The 17,625-nt window shown below is 46.9% G+C and overlaps 1 protein-coding gene across 2 annotated transcripts in view; it reads right to left on the bottom strand.

Moving 5' to 3' along the window:
• Positions 1–17,625, bottom strand: part of RAP1A (RAP1A, member of RAS oncogene family) — a 364,901-nt gene that overhangs the window by 134,688 nt on the left and 212,588 nt on the right. For both annotated transcript variants that reach the window (XM_078644455.1, XM_078644456.1), the window contains exon 3: positions 12,099–12,167. In XM_078644455.1, coding sequence (XP_078500581.1) covers positions 12,099–12,167 — 69 coding nt within the window. The remainder of the gene's footprint in view (positions 1–12,098; positions 12,168–17,625) is intronic.

Here is a 17,625-nt window from a genome sequence, read left to right as displayed (position 1 = left end):
CAGCCGAGCGCTCAATACGAAAGCGCAGCCATTGTCCTGTGTTGGCACGCTGCAAATACAACAAAAAACAGCCACTATTGTCTCCATTAGTCAGCAATACACTAAACAGTGCTCATCTACTTATAACACACACCATGTAACAAGTCAAGTAAAAGTGCCAGTCATGGGAGGTTACAAATAGAGATAAGGCGGTACTAAGGAGGGACTAACACGCCTTTTTACAAATCAGAAGCCAGCATTTACAAAGGGCAATGACAAAAGCCAATACAAATATGGGCGGAGAGTGGGCGAGGCTTCAAAATGCATACTCCAATACAGCATGCCTCGAAGATCAGAGCATGCGAGAGGACTCTATGCTCGACCTAAAAATAGTAAGCATGCTGAATCAGTTACAGGTACTCTCACTGCATTGTTTTTTAGGTCTCGGCTAGTAACGCGCTGAAAGCGCGTTCTCGCCAGAGAACTATAGTCGGCATCTCAGCATTCTGAGAACGACGAAGGGATACAAGACCTGGCCGCGCGCAGCGTTTCCCCATAGGATAACGTTGTGCGCGCGGCCTGGTCTTGTCTCCACAGCATTGCATGGCAGACCGGATCGCGTCGCGCGCCTCTCTGGAATGCAGGGGGAGTCTGCAGAGAGGCGCGCGGCGCTGCTAAAGAGGCTGACGTCGGAGACTGAGTGCGGGAGAGGCGGACGCAGAGGAGGGCTGGACCCGGCAGGCTTCATTCGGGAAAGGTATTTGTCAGCATGGCAGTGAGTGCAACTGACTGCAAGCGCATTGTCTGTATGGCAGTGAGAGCAACTGACTGCGCCTGCATTGTCAGAATAGCCGCGGGATTGAACCGGCTGCACCTCGGCACAGGGCTGAAGAAACCAATTGCACGTGGAAGAAACCAATTGCACGTGGAAGAAACCAACTGCACGTGCATTGTTAGTATAGGACTGGGATGGAACCGATGGCACAGGGTGGAAACAACTGCACCGGGTGCAATTGCCTGCAAATATGTTGTCATGCTAGCAGCATGGTGCAATTGCCTGCTTGTATGTTCTCATGCTGGCAGCATGGCGCAATCGACGGCAAATATACTGACAGAATGCAATTGGCTGTAACTGCATTGGCGTACAACACACTGCACATGTATAACCAGGATAGTAACAAGGTGCACTTGGACACATATGGTCAGGGGTGTGAGCTGGGTACAGTTGGCTGCACGTGTGTTGCCAGGGCGGCACCACAGTAACAGTGTCTAAATAAACAATATGCCATCCGGGAGATATTGACTGCACGTATATACAGTCAGCATGGCATCAGTTTACAGTTGCATCCACGTACATGATCAGATTGGCATCACGAAAATATTGACTGCACATATTCATTGTCAGGATGGCGTTAGGGCGCTATTGACTGCATACACAGTGCCAGCCAGGCACCGTGGAGATATTCACAGCACATAAATTGACTAAGAGTTACCCGCAGGATACTGTGCTGCGCTGCACTGCTTGCACTGCACTGCTCGCACTTCCCCATTCCGCTGCTGCTTTGCTCTGCGTGCAGTTCTATGCCAAGCACTGGCTCCGTGCACACTTTTCAGTGGGGTAGAGGGAACAATTTGGATTTTCTCACTACGGCGGCCCCCGCACCGCAGCAGGTGGAACGCCCACTGCACCCCAATAAAGTCGGTCTTGTACTAGCTAACCCCTGGAAGCGAGGCCCATGTGCCTGGCTTGAAGTATGGCCCCTGCTGGCACCCTTACTAAATGCTTTCGAGCTCTGCAGGTCTCTGTGATGACATATCATGCACGAGGACCATACCGGGACTTGTATTTATTAATGTTTATATTTATGATGCGTGGCTCTGACGCCTTCCTACACGGAGTCCAGAACGGCAGCGGGGGAATATCCGCCTCAAAAGACAGGGCTCTTGCGATGCCAGGCCTGGAGGCACTTTAAAATGCATCCCCACCTGAAGCCAATTTGGGGAATGGAAATGTTGGGGGGGGGCGCGTTTGGAGGGAGGGGGCGAACCGGAGCAGCCTGAGTAACAAACGCACTGCCTCATTCAGTACACGCTGCAGCTGAGAGGCAGTGCAGACCGGAAGTCCAAGACCAAGGCAGAAAGACGAAGACTGTGCGTGCCATGTAAAGTTTAAGGCCGGGACATCCAATGTACTGTTACTCTATTGACCGAGGAAACAGGACGCACGCCGCGCTGCAGTGGGGTGGCACGCTGACATCTACATCGAAGACGTTACACAAATCCGGGGCACTCCTCCTAGAGGATGAAAGGCTGCGTTGGCACCACCTCAACACGAACTTTCGCTCCTGCAGGTCACACTCGGGCATCGCTGCAACAGGAGCTCAACCTACCAAACTGCCGTACTGTGACTGCGGGCTGAGGCTGTCAGGTTACACTATCTGTGCAGCGGGCCTGTATAGGCCCTGAATGTCAAACCGGCTGCCCAATAGCCACAGGAGACCCTGCTCTATACACGCCCCCTGACCCCCCGTAGCTGTACATATGAATAGAAAGGTGTCCTGCAGATCTGTGCGGTGCTACAGTGCCGCATAAGTGGTCCCCGGAAGAGTGGTTGTCAGTGGTGCAGCAGGTGCAGTGGCACCGGGGATTTTCGGGTCCATCTGCACCACCCCTTTCACTACACAACCAGATGGTAGGAGGGATCAACTTCCTCTCTTGCACTAGTGCTCACCATGACACTAGTCACTACGACTGGAAAAAAAAGGGACCAGTACATCGTGAGGTCACGTGCTTTCTGGACGGCGAATGAATCCCAAAGCACGTGCACAGTTTGCAGCGCCCACTCTTTACAGTTACCAGGAGACGTGTTTTCTGCAGCAGGCTCGCAGTGTATACATGAGGGCGCCCAGGCCGAAGTTAGAGTGTAGCTGACTGCACAATTATTGGGTGGCTGCGCCCAGGAAGCAACTGACTGCGTGACGTATGGAGTGGACTTGCCATGGTGCTATTTAAAGTACTTATGTTGTGTTGACATGCTCGAGGTGCTTCTAAGTTTGCTTCAAATGCAATAGGTCTCGCATTATTAAAGTTTGAGCTATTGGCATTTGTAAATAATGCAACACCAATAGCTTTTGTTGCAGTTGGTGTTGCAATATTTAGCAATGTCAATAGCTCAAACTTAATTAACCCGAGACCTATTGCATTGCAAATGCTTGTTCAAACTATTTCTGGACTTAGAAACTGCACGTTTAAATTAGTAATCTATTGTTAAAGGGAGCAGTCTGGAAAAGTAACGTTAACTAATTCTTAGGATGTGAAATTGTTTTTTCTCACTTTAGTATTGTTTAGTTTGGTAAGAACTGTTCCATGCAGCGTTGTAGTGTTCTCTTCATTTTGTCATGTAGCCCTGTAAGCTTTGCCTTGAGAGCATGTTACTTCAAAGTGCTGTTTGAAGTGGTTTAAGTGCTCAACATGCGGAAAACAGTACAGCACACTTTTGCTACTTCTAGAGCGCATTTTTCAATATTATATGGAAGGCACTTCTGTATGCAGGACTCTGGATCTGGAAATGCTATGAAGAAATGCATGATACTACAAAGGATTACGCATTAATCAATTACTTTCCTAGACTGATACATAAAGAGTGGACCTATAACTAATAGTGTACTATGCCCATCAGCCTTAGAGGCGATAATTAAACTGAGGTGTCCCTTTATCAAAATCCGACAGAGGTAGAACGCTGTTGGAGAAGATGAGTGATAACGGGGCACTTAAGTCTCCCTGAATGAGCCGTCTCAAAAAGCTTCAGTGGCTTCGCCCTGATCAATGGGGTTATTTATCCACAGAGTATGACCCCAGACGGTCAGTACAAATTAAACCTCAGTTTGACTGTGTGAAAAATCTAACTCCATCAAACACGTTGGTGATATTCAGTAGTCCTGGCCAAATTCTATAATGTTATGGTGTCAATCTACGTTTCCCCTATAGCACAGAACCCATTGCTGTATGTGAAAAACAAACAAAAAAAATATGTACTGGCCTAGGAAAACAGAAAAGTTAAAAATGTGCAGGACAGCAAAGTTTATTAGCTTGAGGGTAATGGCATAATTAAAAACACAAAATTGAGGTGATCAATCTACCTTTATAACTCAGGCTGGATGACCAATTGCAATATAGTAGACTACCTTCTTTGCTGGATTAGCCAACTAATTTGTGTGCCGTTCTTTATATATTGGACTACTACAAAGCTAAGTGATGGACAGTTAGTCCTTTGTAGTATCAAATGTTCATGGTTGGAGGATGGACTAAGCGGGTACATCTCTTCACTTTGGTTGGAGGGCTATGATAAAGCCTGGGTGGAACATGAAGAGGAAGCAGGCATAACTCGACAAAGAGTTTCTGGAAATCTGCTGTTTAGATTGACAAAATCTGTCAAATTTGAGCACCTCTAAGTATCGAAAGTAATATATCAGTAGTAATGTTTGTAAATGGGTACAACATCTTACCATACCTAGCACCCATTATTTGTATTTGACCTTGGACTCTAAATTATCTTCTAATGGGAGCTGTCATTCTCGATCTTTTGGAGTGTTGTGCATCGGAGAGAAGGATGAGTCGATGCCACTTTTCATTTTCATATCTACCAATACAATTGGCTTTCCAATATGGGTCATTGAACCCTAGTGAATAAAGTCTTCTGGGGTCCTAGCCTTATTTTCTCCCAAAATGTTTTCCAGCATCCATAGAAAGCTTTTAATTTTAAAGCATACTGTGTAAATGTCACTTGTCAAAAGCTAAGTGTATTTAAAGTAGCTTTTTACACAGGGTGAGGCGTTCTCTTGGGGGGAGGGTAGCGGTGGGGTTGCGGACATGAATGACATTGTTTAAGGATGCCACTGGCTAATCAAATGCTGGGTTTCCTGATTCACATGTTAAAGTACAAAAAAGTACAAACAATTTATTGCCACTACGTTTGTGCCTTTTCTGATGGAAACTCTACCTAGCCACAGAATCCTTACCTTAGTATTATCCCCAGGCTCAGACTGGATCTGAACCTCTTTTGTGAGCAGTAACCCTGCACACCGGAAGGTCGTCTCAATTGACTGCACCTGAAGTGACGTGTGCACTGCCTGTATAGGAGCCACCCCAGCGCACTGACATCTGTTCCTTCGCGCGACTATTCACACCAGAAGTGAGGAGCCAAGAAAACACTGACCACTGGTGTTGAAAACGATGGCACTAAAAGTTTTTTTTTTTTTAATTATCTCTAGATATCTGTTCGCATATCGGGGTGGATGGGTGAGTCGGTAAGGAATTTGTAGCAAGATAGTGTCTCTACCAGATAAGACATTACCAAAGGTAAGTAACATCTGACAGACTTCTAGCCGTAGATTCTTTACCTTTAGAATAGATACCCAAGCAATAACTCCCCAGAGGTGGGTCTGTGAAACACTTTCACACTAAAATGTTGTCCAGGACCGAATAGACACAATGTCCAACTCTACGGACCTGACTGTCCAGGCAGTAGACTTTTGTGACAAAAAACACAGTTGATGGACAGAATGTAGAACAATGTCATACATTCACCCCAGTACAAAGATCTGGGCCTAAATCCATCGTTTTTTTCACTCCACACCACCCTGGGTTAGACACTGGCTATATGCAAATCAGCTCTGACCCTTTGCCGCATGGGAAAAGTCCAGTCCGAACTGCCAAGCCCTGTCTTTCCCAGACCGGAATCAAGCATCCAAGGACCGGTTTCTGGCTATCAGCCTTCATCAGCCTGGATAGCTTGACTCCAGTGGTGTGGAGAGCCTGGGACTCACGTCTGAGCATACCCAGCCCACTCAGGGTGAAAATTACAAAAAACACAGTTGATGGACAGAATGTAGAACAATGTCATACATTCACCCCATGTAGACTTTTGTGAACATGTGAAGAGAGGTCCACATTGATGCCTGGCAGATAACGGGGAAGGGTAATCCATGTGCTAAAGCATTGGTCGCCATCTAGGCTCTGGTGGAATGAGCATGCAAGCCCTCAGAGGGTTGCTTCTTGGCCAATGTGTAGCAAATTTTACTTTCAGATGGTCCACTTCTACACAGCATTGCCATTCATCACTTTAACATATCCCATGAAGAGTTGGTCGTCCACCCGAACTCTCTTGTGCAGTTAAGGTAGAACGACTATGCTCTTTTTGGATCCAGCGATGATGTCACACCCCTTCCTTAAAAGGATTGGGGGAGCGTAAAAGTTGGCAGGGTAATCGACTGGCCTACATGAAAGGAGTGATCATTTTCAGCAGAAAGTAAGTTCTAATTCATAGAACCACTTTTTGGGGTAATGTTTAAGTGTGGAGGCTTGGATGACAAAGCTGTATGCTAACCAACCCTCCAGGCAGATGTTCTTGACACCAGGAAGGACGTCTTAGGAGCCTGAGAAAAACAGTTTTGCAGGGGCTTAAAGGGAGCACACATCAGGAACATCAGGACAAGGCCCCACTGAGGCATGATGAAGGAAGGAGGTGGAAACATGTTGCAAACCTTTCAAGAACCTGTGTACAACAGGGGATTGGAAGAGGGTTGGCTGGTCAGGCAACCATGGAAAGGCTGATCTAGCAGAAAGGAAGCCTTTCACAGAGCCCTACTGGGCAAGAGAAAGAATAAACAGAAAAACATGAGAAAGAGAATCAAACATGGAGTCAACCTAATTTTCTGCACATGTTACAAACTTGCCCCAACAGCAGGGGTTGTACAGTTGTGGTGGAGGGATGCATGGTGACAGGATAACATTGCAGAATTCGAGCAGAAGGTCGAAAGCAGTCAACTGTCGCAGCTCAATCTTCACTCAAGAAAGAGGAGCATTGCCAGGTTCCGGTTGAGTACCTTTACCAGATGCTGTGACAGAAAATCTTCCAGAAGGGGCAGCCTGATCGGAGGACCGCTGGCCATGCTTAACACCTCTGGATACCAAACTCTACAAGCTCAGTCCCTAGCCACAAGAATGACTTGGGCCTAGTCATCCCAGACATTCTTTAGAACTGTGGGCAGGGGTTGTATGGACATAAAAGTGTACCGGAGGCCTGAGCTGCACTTGAGACAAAAAGCGTTTCAGAGCAAAAACCACATAGGAAACTCCAGCAAGCAGATCTTTGGACATTGCACATTCTCAGTGGTGGCAAAAAGATTTAACCAAAGCTCTCCACCCCTACTAAAAAAGACTTGCACCCCCCTCCGGATAGAAAGGCCACTTGTGATCCGCTAGGCATCTTCATCCGAGTTCGAATACCTGACGTTCAGAGAGCCCGCCAGGTGTTGAACAACTTGGGAAGTGCCCTGATGTTCCAGCCATGTCTGGAGGCGTAGGCCTCTCGACAAAGATACCACAAACCCACCCTGCCCAGTTTGTGGCAGTATCACACAGCGGTGGTGTTGCCTGTGAACACCTGCATTATCCTTCCCTTGAGGGAGGGTAGAAAGCTTTCAATGCCAGCCAGATCGCCCAGAGGTCCAGGGACTAGAGACATCTGATCTCCATCTCTCCCACTGGCTGCCCCAACCCAGTAGTGACACATCTGTCACCACTGTGAGATCTGGCTAGGGAAGGGAGAGGGGTCTGCCGCTGACCTAATCTCGGTTCGTTAACCATCACTTTAGATCTTGTGCAGTTTACTCCGAGATCTGCACTGTGTCTCATCTCCCGATGTTGAGCGCACTGAAACTTCAGGCCCCACTGCATGGTCCGCAAATGCCAGCGGGCATGTATCACAAGCACAATGCAGGAAGCCAGAAGGGTCCGCAGCCTCAGAGTCGATCCCACTGAAATACACGATAGAGGCTAAAACATCTATATCATAGCATGACTATTGTGGACTACCCATTCAGTAGGATAACCCCAAAACTGCACAGTGTTCAGAACAGCTCCAATGAAAGGAGCATCTGAGAGAGAGGCAGGTGTGACTTTGGCACATTGATGGTGAACCCCAGCTAATGCAGGAGGTCTGCCCTATTCTGGGAGATGACAGCCTAGGACGAGACATTTTTCAACAGCCAGTCATTGAGATCGGGGGCATGTCCATAAGCAATACATCCCTTGAAAAGCAAGTTGTCCTCAGACAGGCTTGGAAACATAAGGCCACTGTCAAAAGTGCCCTGCCCAGCAAGTCAGTGGCATCCAGTCCACATCTGATCATGAGGTTAGCTACATCTCGCCAGCCAGCAACAGCTTGGGAGAGTATGGTTCTGGACTCCTACGGGACCATGGGCAGTACCCGTGCAACAAAATCCCTTTGAGCATTGGAGTAATGGCCCAAAAGGAACACAGCGTTCACGGACCACAGTGTGAGGTAGGTGGAAGACATCTGTCCTAAGGATGTCCAACTTCTTGGACTCCCTATCTGGAGGGACAGTAGAGAATGCACCTGGATTTACATGGGAGCTAGAGGCCTAGACCACCAAGATGGGGTGGGGTGTTCCGTGAGGAAACTGGAGTCCCCTGCACCTTCAGCAGGAAACCCTCTTGCTATCAGGAGCTCCTTTGCTGGTCTTAGATCAGGTCTCAAGCAGGACGTCAGCAAGGACTTCACTGAATGGGAGAAGGATTCCAAGGAAGGGGGGGGGGGGGGGGATCACTTACTGTTAAAGCACGTTCAGCTCGACTGCCACAGAGGGCAGGCTAAGGTCCAGGACCACAGCCCTCCCTTCTCACCAACATTCTAAAGGATGTTCCCTTCACCGCACCTATGGAAAGGAGAGACAACATGCCGGTATCTAGAAAAGTGTTTAGTCCACTGGCCTCCACCAAGTGCTCACACTAGTCCATTTGAGGATCTATGGGCTGGTATTCATCAGGGTCCATGGACCCTCTCCCAATCCTACCCAAGTCCTAGCCCGTAGAAATAGGGATCAGGCTTCGGCCTAGAATGCATTGCTCCAGTCAGTTTCGGACAACCTCCCCTACGGCTCCGTGTCTGGGATCAGAATGGGGCTGGCGGTACTGGGAGCAGCAGCATTATGAAAAGCGCTGGGGAGGGTTGAGGTGGTATGACCTGTGCTGGTTCTGTTCCCTCTGTGGATCCAAGGAGCCTGAATGATGCCGGAGCTGCCAGCCTGAAACCTGTAAGGGCCCCTCCCAAACCTTCAGGGCCCGAAGGCATGCCGGTTGGAACTGGCAACACAAACATGAGGCGCATGGCCTCATAAAACTCCTGCAGTTGAGATGGGGTGGCTCCGGCTCCCGGAAACTCAGGAAAGCACGGAGCAGACACCAGCACTGGCTCAACCGAGGAGCCAGGCCTCGAATGCCGATGCTTCCTCATCTCATCAGCTGATAATTGAGGCAAAATTTGAAGATCGTTCAGACTTCTTACTTTTCTTATTTTTGCGGCATTTACTAGAGTTGCCCAACGACTTGGAATGGGACGAGAATCTTTGGCTCAGCAACCGATCCAGAAACCTTTCACTTGACCGAGCGAGACAGTCATGGCATCACTCAGGCAGCAAGGAGTTTGTGGAACCACTTTCTCAAGGTCTTGCAAGCATGAAACGACAATCGGCGCACATCTTCCTATTGTGGTTGAGCTCCAGGCACCAGAGGCAAATAAGATGAGGGTCCATCACCGACAACGGTCTATGACATGCGCCGCAGGGCTTAAAACATGTTTTCGTAGTGGACATGTCTGCCACACCAAGAGAAAAACTCTCAAAAACCTTCGCCAAAACATTGACAAAAGGTCACTCAAAAAGTGACTGAGGAGGCAGCTCTCTCCAGATCAGTGGTGACTGGCACAGAACAAAACAAATGGACCTCTGCGGGCTGGGGTGGCACCTATGTAGGCACTGCGCATGTCATTTCCGGCACCAATGACGCCAGGTGGAGCAGATTGACGCCACAAACCAGTGCGCAAGGCAGGGATGTGGAATTCCTATAGCCAGACACCCAGGACATATTGTTTGGGGTCAGGGGCAACAAGTTTTAATGTGTATTTTGTCCTTGGGGCAAGTAGGCCCAACCCCCTGCAGCACAAACCCTTTGATTGCCAGGTTGCAGTACCACATTATGGATCAGGGAAGGACACTGTCTGCAGTTAAGGTAGTATTTTTGTCCATGTTAAGGCTGTTCAAACTTGTATTTATGGTTCTTTAATTGAAAGCCTTTAGTATCAGGGTGAGCGCTCGAAGTAAATGTAAGCTCTGACTGCACTACTGACAGTGGTTCCAGTATAAAAATGTGTACACACGTTTTTAAAGTTTAGCAATAGGAGGCTATGTATAATACTCCCAGAATGCTCTCTGATTTAATGCAAATATTTGCAGAAGCTTGAAAGCAAGATTGATGATTCTTTGTTTTAAAAAAAATGTTTAATAAAAAATGAAAGCGGGAAAAAAACATTTAGCTAAACTACTGTAAAATTTCAGGTACCATTTCTTTGCAGCATCGTTTAGTAACGTGTTGATGCATTCTAGTATTTCCCAAAATATTCATAATGAAACAGTGTAACCAGTTTAAATAAGATTATGGGACTCAAAAATAAAGTATTGGCAAAGCCAGTAGGTCTGAAATTGGGGGTCAGTTTTCTAGTTTTGTCAATGTGCCACTTGTCTTAAAACCTTTTTGGTGTGGGAGCTGCCGAGCTCTCACCATTATAAACAACATTTGCAAAAGCAAAACTTTGTCTCAAAAAGCAAAGACTGCCACGGTAGTTACTGGAACTGAAAAAGACTAGTTTGTGTGCCAATATGCTCCTTGTGAAAGAGTATAATGCTGTGAAGCCAGCCGATACAGAGAGAGAGAGAGAATTACAATAAATGCAAAAGGTCATGGCCAACGCCAGGCCAAATTAGGGGCCCAATTATTAAAGAGAGTCTCAAAAGTGCACCCATGATATATGTCCTTGCATTAAGTTCAGCTATACAACCTTTGTGAATTCACAAGAATTCACAGAAGTAGGACAAGAAATACTACTCCTAGAAAATATTTGTGAACTGCATTTTAGTATGAGCAAATATGCATGTGTAGATTTGCTCATGCGAAAGTCTTGAGTGTTTGCAAGTTCACTTTCCCTCCAACCACTTTTTTCCCAACTCTGGAAGGTGGTTTACGTCTGCCATTGTCAGGAGTAAATTTCCAACATTTCTCAGCAAGGGAAAAGATTAGAGAAGAGTTGTTGTAAACCCTTAAAACATGCAAGTTAGTAGGTTTGTACAGAATCCAAAGGGCATTCTAACCCTAAAACTATTGCTTACCACACTCCCTTCAGCCCCAGTATGTAGATCTGAGGCAACATAAGTGGATTGCAAGTATTCAAACACTATTATGGTATGATCCCTGGCATAATCAGAGAAGCTGTATCAGAGCTCTTACATAATGAGATTGCTGCCATAATTTGTCGCTGCACTACATGGCACCAAAGGGACAAGTGGATTTTGTTACAGGGCTAGTAGATTTATGAATTAACCTGCCCCATGGACAAGTAGATATTTTATTAAATTCCACAACCCTGGCAAGGGCACTGATCACAAAACATTTCCGGATCCAGTTGTGCGCCTAGGGATAATTCTAAGGTAAGGAATTTGCAGCTAGAAATCACTACCAGATAAACATTATTTTAACTGGAAGGCTATAGATGCATAGGTTTTCATCTCATGTGAGGAACCTGCTATGGTTCCGTCCTAAATAAGTCTGCAAAGCTACATAGCTTCTCTACGCTCTAAATTAAAAAAAATTAGAACAATGTATGGGATGATAGCTTGCTTTTATATGATTCTCGATTCTGCAGTTTCCAAGCACAGTAAACAATAGATGCTTTATCTAATGTAATGCTACTCAACGTAGAGAACTCTAAAGCATTTCAGAATTACGTTTACAAAAGTCCAGAATTCTTGGCTAGAACAAACCAGCCTTTAATCCTTCAAACAGTGGCTGGATTACCAAAGACTATGCAAGATTGGCAATTCTAAAAACACATTTTACTACACAAAATCTGTTAAAGGTTTTAGGATAATATATACATAGATATATCCTGCCCAAAAAACGTATATTTAAGATTTATATTAAGGTAAAATATAAAAATTGATAAAAATGTAAATCCTAAGAGAACATTTATCTTTTCTAGAAATTACCTTTCTGTAAGAATCTTCTATTGTAGGGTCATATTTTTCAACAAAAATTCCTTGAACAAATTGTACTGTCTGGAAGAAAAAAACATTTACAATAAATCAATAGAATAAATGCACAAAGCAAATGAACAAAGCCTTATCACAAGATCCGCTTACTGGAAAAAGCTAACAAAATATTTTATTGATTCATAATGATGCAAAAATAATCTGTACTGCACTGCACGTATATTTTAAAAGTGCGCTTCTTTTCATCGGTTGATAAAATATGGAGGTACAATCCTAGAACATTATTGTGGTGTTCCTTAAAAGGAGCAAAGAAATGTAGATACTATTTGAAACACAGAAAGTCCTAACAGACTTATGGAAATAAAAAAGACAAAAAAACACATAATGGTGAACAAAAACGGACTGGAAAGTAAAAACACCCATCACAAATTAAACGATGCACACCAAAGATGCATGCTTTGATTTTTACAGAGGTCATTGGCTTTTTTTTTTTACCCGTTTTGCATTCACAGTCGCCACTAAGTGCTACCATGAGCAAACAATTTTGTACAAGTCTCAATATTCGCCAGTGCTAAAGTGGGGGTGGGTGCCATTTGCACTAGCCTTATTGCACAGGTCCAATTGATGGGCTTAAGTTTGGGATTCCCAGTCATTAAGCTTTTCATTCTGATTCTGTACATACGTAGTATGTATAGATGCCAAAATGTACAGAGATGTAAGAAATGAAAAGCTACTTACCACATCTGCAATGTAATCCAAAAAACTAGACATTAACAATTTCGAGAACTACCAACTTCAGGGATTACAACATAGTATGCAGAGCTCAAATCCCTGTGAGAATCTTTAAATGTAATCCCACAACTTATCACATGCAACGATCTATAGTTCCTCACCACTTCCTACCTTCCAAAATTTGCAAAATGCTCTATTTAGATCAGAAACTTAAAATGTAAGAAACTAATTTGCATTTTAATGATTATAGTTTGGATTCCTGAAAGGAGGAACCCCACATCTCCAGCTCCAAATCTACATCTAAATTAAGTTACGCTAGGTTCATAGGATCTAAAATAACCTGGCAAGTTTGGCAGGATCCCGGAATAAGCGAGCATATAACTTTTTTATTAAAATAACTTTAAAAACTCAAATACAAAGAAAATGTTAGTCAGTTTAACAAGGCATTACAACAGATGCTACACAGAGAATGTTGTGCCATACTCTTTGTAGCGACCAGCACATCGCGAGTACCAAGCTACTCGCTACTCCCTCAGTTATAATTTGAAGCTTCATCAAAAAAATCAGCTCTATCCGACTTGTGGAAGGAGGGGAAGGAGTAGTTTCTGTCCTGTAACTCCAGTTCTGTAGTAGGGGTATCTCTGTTATAGTCATAATCTAGTGAATAGTCCCGCCCATGTGCGTGGACCCCGGAGCAATCAAAAATAATCTCTTACAGTGTCAAAAAATGCAGAAAATGCATAGACACTTAAGAGAGAATTTAAAGACAGATAATGCAGCCAAAAAGGCTACACTGTCCAGTACTTCAACTAGAAATTCCACCATAAAATCCACAAAACAGCAAAGCCTGTACAGATTTCCCTTGCTTAACAGCAAAATCCCTCAGGAATGATAGAGAGAAGAACCTGGACAGACAAGCCCCATAGGCTGCCATTATGTGGCTTAATTAGGATACTGTGCCTTTAAGGAACCTTCCAGAACCTTCTCTCAGTATCCCAGAATGCATAGCAGGTCCAACTTAGCCTCAGTTCTTTTCGAAGGCGTAGGAAACGCCAGACCTGTAGCATTATGATCATGAACAACACTCCACCGGGGAGGCGGGAGGGCGCTTATGACTATAACAGAGATACCCCTACTACAGAACTGGAGTTACAGGACAGAAACTACTCCTTCTGTAGTAGGGGATCTCTGTGTATAGTCATAATCTAGTGAATAGAATGGCAAGCCCATCCCCACACCAAGCGGCGGTGGAGAGTAAAATAACGCCACTACTGTGCGAACAGATTCCGCAGCGAAGCCTGCCCAACCTGAGCGTCTGCCCTGGCATCAGTGTCCAGGCAGTAATGCTTAGCAAAGGTATGGACCGACTTCCAAGTGGCCGCCTTGCAGATCTCTGCAATGGGAACATTACGGAGCATAGCTGTCGTAGCAGCCTTGCCCCTGGTGGAATGAGCCTCAGGTTTGCCCCCTAAGGTCTTATTAGCTTTGCAGTAACACAACTGAATGCAGGACACAATCCACCTAGAGATGGACTGTTTAGAGGTAGCAAAACCCGTCCTGACTGAGCCATAATTGATGAACAATTGGTCTGACCTACGAATATCTTTAGTCTTATCAAGATAAAACTTCAGCACCCTCCGCACATCCAGGGAATGTAAGGACCTTTCCGCCGGAGATGAAGGATTCTGAAAGAACGTAGGCAAAGTGATAGTCTGATTGATATGAAAATCAGAAACAACCTTGGGAAGAAACTTAGGGTGAGTACGCATAACAACTTTAGCATTATGAAATACAGTATAAGGTTCTTGGCAACACAATGCCTGAATCTCACTCACCCTGCGGGCCGATGTAATGGCCACGAGGAACGCCGCCTTCCAGGACAGGTGCTGCAACGAAGCCTTATGAATGGGTTCAAAAGGCTCCTTCATCAATCTGGACAGCACCACATTCAAGTCCCATGAAGGCGAAGGAAGCCTGACAGGAGGGAACACTTTCTTCAAGCCTTCCAAAAAATCTTTGATCACAGGGATCTGGAAAAAGGAAGTCTGTGAAGGCCCTTTCCTGTAGGCAGTCAAAGCAGCCAGATGAACCTTAATGGAATGGACATTAAGGCCCGACTGCGCCAGATGAAGCAGATATGGAAGGATGACATCTTCCTTGCATGACGTAGGGTCATAGTTCTTAGACTTGCACCAGATGCAAAACCTCTTCCACTTGTAAGCATAGGAAGTCCTAGTGGAAGGTCGCTTAGCCTCCTTCAGTATGCCCATACAATCCTCTGGGAGATTCAGATGGCCATATTGCACTATTTCAGGAGCCATGCCGCCAAACTCAAAGACGAGAGGTTGGGGTGCACCATCCGCCCCCCGAACTTCGTGAGAAGGTCCGGCCTGCACGGCAGCTTCATGTGAGGAAGGAGGGATCGGTGAAGTAGGTCCGTGAACCACCACTGTCTGGGCCATTCCGGGGCAATCAGAATCATCCTCGCCCTGGAGTGAGACAGCTTGATGAGAACCGCCGGAATCAGGGGAATTGGTGGAAAAGCGTACAGAAAGCTGTTCGACCAGTCGATCCATAACGCGTTCCCCAGCGTCCCTGGCTGGTAGTACCTGGAGGCGAAGCCTCGGCATTTGCTGTTTTCGGCGGTGGCGAACAGATCTACGACTGGAGTTCCCCACCTTGCGAAGACTTCTCCTAGTACTTCGTCGTTTATGACCCATTCGTGGTTTTCCTGCACGATTCTGCTCAGTTCGTCTGCCTGAACATTCTGCACACCTGGCAGATGGGTGGCCGTTATCGACAGTCCTCGAGCCAGAAGCCAGTGCCAGATCGCCTGCGCCTCCTGCGACAGAGTGCGCGATCTCGAGCCCCCCTGCTTGTTGAGGTAATACATCGTTGTCGTGTTGTCCGTCTGAACAAGCAGAGAGTTGGTCTGAAAGGACGGATGAAAGGCCTTCAGTGCCAAGTGAACAGCTCTCAGTTCCAGGAAATTGATGTGGTACGTGGACTCCGTCGGGGACCACGTCCCTTGAATTTGCAGGTCTCCGGAATGCGCCCCCCCAACCTTGGAGAGACGCATCCGTCACGATGGTCTGTGTGGGAATGTCCTTGTGGAAGGGAACGCCTCTGAGGAGATTCCCCTTCGAGCACCACCACTTCAGAGACTGAAGAGCATGTAGAGACAGTCGTATCCTGTCGTCCCAAGAACCTCTCCTCTGGTCCCACTGATCCTCCAAGCACTCCTGCAGAGGTCGCATCTGTAGCCGTGCGTGAGGAGTGAGAAAGATGCAAGAGGCCATCGATCCCAGTAGAGAAGACACGGTCCTCACAGTCGTAGACGGAGTTTTCATGAGAGCCTGAGCCTTCCGAACGAGTGATAAACGTCGCTCTTCCGAAGGAGACACGCTTGCTGACAGCGTATTGATGGAGGCCCCCAAGTACTGGATGCACTGCACCGGAATCGGGACCGACTTGGACATGTTGATGTGCAACCCCAGCTTGCTCAAGAGAACGCACGTCTTCTGGAAGTGTGCTCGAGCCTCCGAGAAGGAGGAGGCTTTGATCAACCAATCGTCCAGGTACGGGTAGACAAACACCTTGTTCTTCCTCAGGTGTGCCGCTACCACTGCCATACATTTTGAGAATGTCCTGGGTGCAGACTTCAGTCCGAAGGGTAGCACCGTGTACTGATAGTGATTGGTGCCGACTTGAAAGCGCAGAAATTTTCTGTGTTTGCATGCAATGGGCACGTGGAAGTATGCGTCCTGTAGATCTATGGCACACATCCAGTCTCCCCGTTGCAGCTGAGGGTAGATCTGATGCAACGACAGCATGCGAAACTTTTCTCTGCGAATCCACTTGTTTGCCTGCCGCAAATCCAGAATGGGCCTGAACTCGTTTTTGTCCTTCTTGCGGACAAGAAAGAACCGAGAGTACAGACCTCTTCCTCTTTGAGACAGAGGTACGTCTTCGATCGCCCTTTTCCTTAGCAGAACGTCCGCCTCCGTCTGAAGCTCGCGCAGTTGATACTGCGAGCTGACGGGAGGAATCGATGGAGGAGGGCTGGTGAAACGTAGACTGTATCCATTGCAAACAATATTCAGCACCCACTTGTCCTGAGTAATTTTTCTCCACTCTGCCAGAAAAAATTGAACGCTTCCCCCCACCGGAGCGGGTAACGGACGAGGGGGAAGTAACAGCTCAGGGACGGGACCCGGCCGGGCCCTTGGTCGCGGTAGAGGACTGTTGACGACCTCTACCACCCTGTCGCTTCTGGAAGGGCTGCCTGTACTGCTGCTGCTGCTGCCGCTGTTGATGTTGACCAGCAGACTGCCCCCTTCCACGACCCTGCGCCCCAAACCGACGTTGGTACTGTCGGAAGGGTTTCTTTTCCTTGGGCTTTTCCAGGCCCACTGCCGTCAGGGTCTCCGCTTCGGCCTTCATCCTGGCCATCTCATCATCCGCGTGCTTCCCGAAGAGGGTATCTCCGGAAAACGGGAGATTCGCCACGCGTTGCTGTGCCTCCGGTTTCAACGATGTCAACCTGAGCCAAGCATGGCGTCTCTGGTGAATCCCGTGGCAATATCCGTGCGCGGACAGCAACGATATGTCTGCTGCGGCGCCGATGGCCTGATTAGAGACCAACATCCCCTCCTTGACGATCTCCACAAAGTCCTCCTTGCGGTCTCGAGGGACGAGGTCTGCGAACTGCTCCATCGAGTCCCAAAGGGACCGGTCGTAACGTCCCAGCAAAGCCGAGTCACTGGCTGCCTTCATGGACGAGGCGGATGTC

The sequence above is a fragment of the Lissotriton helveticus genome, chromosome 5_1 (assembly GCF_964261635.1).
Source record: "Lissotriton helveticus chromosome 5_1, aLisHel1.1, whole genome shotgun sequence".
Taxonomy (NCBI): domain Eukaryota; kingdom Metazoa; phylum Chordata; class Amphibia; order Caudata; family Salamandridae; genus Lissotriton; species Lissotriton helveticus.
Note: the sequence above shows the minus strand (reverse complement) of the source record. Positions and strands in the feature narration are given on the sequence as shown.